This window comes from Oncorhynchus mykiss, chromosome 30 (assembly GCF_013265735.2).
Source record: "Oncorhynchus mykiss isolate Arlee chromosome 30, USDA_OmykA_1.1, whole genome shotgun sequence".
NCBI classification, from domain to species: Eukaryota; Metazoa; Chordata; class Actinopteri; order Salmoniformes; family Salmonidae; genus Oncorhynchus; species Oncorhynchus mykiss.
Genome location: NC_050570.1, coordinates 29,985,717 through 29,992,280, shown reverse-complemented (window position 1 = coordinate 29,992,280; position 6,564 = coordinate 29,985,717). Strand labels below are relative to the sequence as shown.

General features: G+C 40.2%; 1 protein-coding gene across 2 annotated transcripts in view; it reads left to right on the top strand.

Annotated features, from left to right (window-relative positions):
- The first annotated feature begins 203 nt into the window (after positions 1-203).
- LOC110521697 (BMP/retinoic acid-inducible neural-specific protein 3) overlaps positions 204-6,564 on the top strand; it is a 98,276-nt gene continuing 91,915 nt past the window's right edge. The window contains exons 1-3 of one of the 2 annotated variants that reach the window (XM_036968752.1): positions 204-605; positions 771-827; positions 1,249-1,580. In XM_036968752.1, coding sequence (XP_036824647.1) covers positions 1,303-1,580 — 278 coding nt within the window. In that variant the 5' untranslated portion in view covers positions 204-605; positions 771-827; positions 1,249-1,302. Of the gene's footprint in view, positions 631-770; positions 828-1,248; positions 1,581-6,564 lie in introns of both variants that reach the window. The other variant, XM_036968751.1, reaches the window with a different exon arrangement.

The window sequence follows — 6,564 nt, the reverse complement described above, 5'->3', positions numbered from 1 at the left end:
ATCAATATATTCTGGACATATATGTAAATATATGTTTAATTCCCCCGCATATATGTACATACAAATTTTCTCTGGGTACTCACATTTTTGTCTGGGTAAGCACATTGACCATCGATCCTGTTATACAGCCAGACCTAAACCATGCCTCTCTTATCTCGCTTCAGCCAATGGGGAGTGGAGGAGGCTCGGTTTAGGAATAACTTGGACATTTTAATAGTGCTAGAGAGCAAGCAAGCGAATATCACTCAGATGCATGCCACTACACTGACGGGAGTGTAAGAAAGCATTGCACTGACTCGAGTGCACAGTGCTCCAAGTGAGTCTCTCCAATCAAATTTAAAAACAAATAGAAAAGAAGATAATTTGGCTTTTTTTGACGAGGAGGGGAAAACAACCAGCTATTATTGCATGCATGCGTTGTTTATTCTATGGAACATCATAAATAACCTATTTTCACCCTGGAAAAACACAAGATTCACCTGCAGAAGGTGACATTTGTTTTCCCTCGTTGGAACGAGCGACGCGCGCTTGTTCGACTGTCCGGTGCGCTGTGTTGCCTTCTCCTTCCTTTGGATTTTACACCATCGAGGGTACCCACTGATTCGGTGAGAGAGGGATCCAGCCATTCAGGTGGATGTCGCTCACTTTGCTCATTCATCAACTTTCCGTGGCCTTATAGCGTATGCGCATCTGACCCAGTGAAAATATTTTTTTCTCCTTTGGTCTCCTGTGCATTGTGCTGATAACAACTTCACCTTCTGGTCTACCAGGGAGACATTGTAACAACTTCAGTGATCAGCTTAGTACAACACAGCTTGCAGAATCAGGTAAACAATAATTTACTAATGTATGAAAATACAATTAAATGCAGTCAATTTGACACCTTTGTAGAAATGGCTATTTACCTAATTATATGAAGTAGGCTGTGCATTGATGGGAAACCATTGAACATTTACAGTACACATTATACTATAGTATTTAAATTGCATCATGGTAATTCAGGAGATCATCTTTAAAGGAGATCATTTTAAAAGCCTACTTGATTATTGAAACATGTCAGGAAGACTACAGTAAAGCAGAAGGTCAAGAAATAACAAGGTCCTGAACCTACAGTATTTCACTAAGATCACACACAAACACACACACAGTGACAACATGATAGCCTCTGTATATTATTCTTATTCAAACACACACTCACCCCCCTCTCTAACATCTAAACATCCTTTCTGTTTCCATTCTTTCCTCCAGGACACTGGGAGAGAAGTTTGGGGAGAATGAAGAGTCGTCGGGTGCGGGGGAAGCATGAGTGGCCGGTGTATCACTGTTAGACGGGCGGCTCTGATGGTTCTATGGGAGTGTACAACTCTAAACCTCCTCCAGTGCTGGGTGGTAGTGGCGGCGGCCGCGGGGGCCAGCCGTACTGGAGTTGGGGCCGCTGCAGATGCAGGGGGCTCCAGCAATGCCACGGGGCCCTTTGCCTGGCTCCTGTCTGACAAAGGGCCCTTTCATCACTCCCAGGAGTTTTCTGACTTTACAGAGCGCTACCAGCAAGGATTCACCACCAAGTACACGATATACAGGTGAGTCTGGCTGAGGGAATTAATTAAAGATGGCTGCAAGGTTAAGTGATATACGTGTGAGATCATCAAGAGTTTGTTGAGCAGCAAGGTTCAGTGTAAAATTGACACTATGCTTTAGAGATACCTGTAAAGGTGAAATTGCTGCATGTGAGATTGTTTGTATTACAAAACAAATTGGTTTAGCCTTGCACCTACCTATGCTGGCATGTACCTCTAGTTTCAAAATAATGGGAAGGGCGAGGCAGTTTGCAAAGTCTAACAGAGTAGCCTCATATATCGTAGCTCACATCCAGTGGTCTTCATCAATAACACGTGCTGCTCTGACTACTGACAAGGTCAGGGGTTGAATACTGGGGTTGTTTGATGTAGTGAGTGCTGGTCGCTTTGTCTCCTGTCCATACCCATAGTTTGTAGTTGTTTTTTTCCATTCAGGTGCAGGGTGTGCTCGTGACTGTTTGTGCGGTGTGTCCCAGGTGCAATTGTGTGTGTGCTTGTGCCAGGTCATATGAATAGTGTTGAGTGTGATGTTGTTGGGCATGGCATAGCTGGAACAGCATAGTGGATGATACCAGCTGAAGGGTCCTAATTGACACACACTGGTGTTTGGCAGCTGGCTGAGGTGACACGGCCAGGCACAGATGGGGAATGTAACACTGCACTGGTTACTCTGATCTCTCTGTCTATCTGATCAGCATATTTATCCGTCTGTCTTTCTGTCTCCCTCCCGGTTCTCTGGCTCTGTGTACCTTCCCCAACACACACTCTCTGTCTTACACTCTCACACTCGTGAATATTCTCCAGTGTTCCAGTGACCTTTTTAAGTCGGGACCAGGGAAAGGGAGTCAAGAGGAGTGTGATAGTGTTAACTCTCCCTCTCGCTCTGTCTCGGTGCCTTACTCCCCCCTGCTGGTGACTCTTAGCGCAGAGAATATTGGTGCCTCTGCTACACTGCCTACTCTGGAAGTGAAAGAGGAATAGTGTCTTGGCATTGAAACACCTCAGTAATTCTCATCCCTTATCGGGGATAAACTCTCCCTTCTCATGTCATAAACATAGTTATTTTAATTAAGATAAGAAGTAGTACAGACTTTGAATTAACCATAGGAGTTAAATATTACTATGTAATATGTGCTTTTACATATTATATTATTATCTGTCTTTTGTATCCACATTGTTGTGTTGTTATGTTTGTGGTTGAGCCTATATAATGTGAGACAAAGACACCCTGAATCGACTAAAGCTTTGAATGGAATATTATTGATGACATTCCTCACCCAGTCCAGGGATAGTGTAGTAGCTGTGGGTATTTGTCGAGAGCAGGGATTACTTTGGTGCTGTGACAGATTAGCTTTGTGACTGTCGGCCAAAACATGCCAACTCCTATACCATACAAATGTACAAAATTGGTAGAATTAACCAAGAGCTACTGTATTTAATTTCCTTTCATTTGTGTACATATCACCACACTTTAATTCTGACCATCGTCTCAGCTGAAAATGACCTTGACTCTGGTTGATCTAAGAAGTGATTGCGTGTAATTAGGGAGTAATTGCTGTTTAATTACATACACAACCATGTTTGTTAGGAAGAGGCACACAGCCTTGATAAACCCCTACAAGATTGAATCATACACTAAATAGTAATGGCGATATGAATGGTAAATGTAACTCTGCATGCCACCGCCTTTACAAAAAAACCACATGAAAAAAGTCACGTGAAAGAAAATGTGGTTTTAGGACACGTGATAATATATGTTCTTGTGTCATTTTCACCAGTTAGACATGTGGTTTTCGGACACAAATGAAGTTTCATATATTTGTTTTTCACGTTTTTGCCTCATAAAACAAATCAGACAGTGAATTTTTTTCTCAATGTTTATTTTTAACACTTCCCGCTACATCTAGTCTTCCATCCAAGGACCGACCAGGACCAACCCTGCTTAACTTCAGAGGAAAACCAGCAGTGGGATGCAGGAATGAAACTTGCAAAAGGAAAAAAGTCAGCGAAATCAAAACCAGGGTAACATAACCAAAGATAGGGAAAATTGCAGGAAAGAGAGTGTCATTTTTCTTATCGCATTATCATAAAAAAAATATGTATAAAAAAATAACATTTGTATCCAGTTATGAAAGGGGGAAAAAAATTAATTATTTCCTTGAACTATTTTGTTTCACTATCAGTACTTTGGGTTTTATGTTTTTTATTCAATATCATTAATTTTGTTTGAAATACTAAGAATTTTGTCATCGACTTCAGAAATCTTGCTTGATATTAATGGCACAAACGTAACTCACTCACTAGAGGATTGCACCATATAATAACACAATTACTCTATTACACTATTACTCCTACCACAGTTTCAGTAGGGAGCTAAGATATGTGGCTGGAGAAGTGCAACCATTCTAAAATCTATAGACTACGCTATTGGATGCAAGGACTGACCATACATGAAATAAACCTTTTGGTTTTAACCATGTTTGTAGGCTGGTTGTTTACACTTACTTTGTTTGCAAACACTGAAGTAAAACAAGCTTATATTTGGGGTTCTGATGGGGTATGAAAGTTGAACTAAACTCATGAGGCATTTATAAAAAAAATTCTTCAAGATGCAATGGGTTGATATTATTATCAGCTAATCCCTACCATTGTGTTGCAGAGTTGTCATAATGCTTCAGCAATTGTACATTACACCAGGGCGTCAGTAGGCACAATTTAAGTAACCTAATATATGTCCCTTTAACTGAATGCTTTTACTGATCCTACAGCTATTGTATGAAGTAATCATGCGCCTAGATGTATACTGTTAGGACTAAGCCGGTGTGCCCTAGCAGGAAGTCCACTGTGAGCAGTTCACCCTGCACTAACATAAAAAAACATGAGCACTTCTACTGCTGCTGAGCTTCCCAGTAAAGCAATGAAAGCAAGTAAGCATCCCAGATGAAAAGTGCTCAAAATAGCTCACATTAATATATGTAGCTTAAGAAACAAGGTTCATGAATAATTTGCTAGTAAAAGATGACATTCATATTCCTTATTCTGACTATCTCTGAAACTCACTTAGATAATACCTTTGACAATATAGTAGTGGCAATACGAGGTTATAACATTTATAGAAAATGTATATATGCCAATGGTGGAGGTGTTGCTGTTTATATTCAGAACCACATTACTGTAAAGATTAGAGAGGATCTCATGTCAAATACTTACTTCTTACTTCTAATTAGTTAGAAGTAATATGGCTACAGGTTAATCTTCCTCACCTAATTCCCATTCTGATGGGAAGCTGCTATAGACCACCATGTTCTAACAGTCAGTATCTGGATATGTGTGAAATGCTTGATAATGTGTGTGATACCAACAGAGAGGTATATTTTCTGGGTGATTTAAATATTGATTGGCTTTCATCAAGCTGCCCACTCAAAAAAAAGCTTCAAACTGTAATTAGTGCCTGCAACCTGGTTCAGGTTATCAGTCAACCTACCAGGGTAGTTACAAACAGCACAGGAATGAAATCATCAACATGTATTTTTTTTTACTAATGCTGCAGAAATTTGCTTGAAAGCAGTATCCAGATCCATTGGATGTAGTGATCACAATATAGTAGCTATATGTAGGAAAACCAAAGTTTCAAAGGCTGGGCCAAATGTAGTAAATAAGAGGTCATACAGTTTTGTAGTGATTCCTATGTTACTAAAGAATATATGTTGGTCTGTGGTGAGTAATGATGAGCAAACAGGCACTGCACTTGACACATTTATGAAATTGCTTATTCCAGTCGCTAATACAGTGCCATGCAAAGGTATTCATCCCCCTTGGGGTTTTTCCTATTTTGTTGCATTACAACCTGTAATTTAAATAGATTTTTATTTGGATTTCATGTAATGGACATACACAAAGAAGTCCAAATTGGTGAAGTGAAAAAAAAAACTTATTTCAAAACATTCAAAAAAAAAAAAAACTGAAAATTGGTGCGTGCATATGTATTCACCACCTTTGCTATAAAGCTTCTAAATAAGATCTGGTGCAACCAATTACCTTCAGAAGTCACATATTTGTTAGATTGCACACAGGTGGACTTTATTTAAGCGTCACATGATCTCAGTGAAAATATACACCTGTTCTGAAAGGCCCCAGTGTCTGCAACACCATTAAGCAAGGGGCACCACCAAGCAAGCGGTACCATGAAGACCAAGGAGCTCTCCAACCAGGACAGGGACAAAGTTGTGGAGAATTACAGACCAGGGTTGGCTTAAAAAAAATATCAGAAATTTTGAGCATCCCACAGAGCATGATTAAATCCATTATTAAAAAAATTGAAAGAATATGGCACCACAACAAACCTGCCAAGAGAGGACCAAGTGACAACAAAACTCACAGACCAGGCAAGGAGGGTATTAATCAGAGAGGCAACAAAGACACCAACAATAACCCTGAAGGAGCTGCAAAGCTCCACAGCGGACATGGGAGTGTCTGTCCAAAATACAACTTTAAACCGTACAGAGCTGGGCTTTATGGAAGAGTGGCCAGAAAAAGACATTGCTTAAGAAAGAAATAAGCAAACAGATTTTGTGTTTGTGGGAGATGTGGGCATGTGGGAGACTCCCCAAACATATGGAAGAAGGTACTCTGAGCTTTTTGGCAATGTCTGATGCAAACCCAACAACTCTCACCACCTTGAGAACACCATTCCCACAGTGAAGCATGGTGGTGGCATCATCATGTTATGGGGATGTTTTTCATGGTCAGAATTGAAGGAATGATGGATGGCACTAAATACAGAGAAATTCTTGAGGGAAACCTGTTTCAGTCTTGCAAAGATTTGAAACTGGGACGGAGGTTCACCTTCCAGCAGGACAATGACCCTAAGCATACTACTAAAGCAACACTCAAGTGGTTTAAGGGGAACATTTAAATGTCTTGGAATGGTCTAGTCAAAGCCCAGACCTCAATCCAATTGAGAATCTGTAGTATGACTTAAAGATTG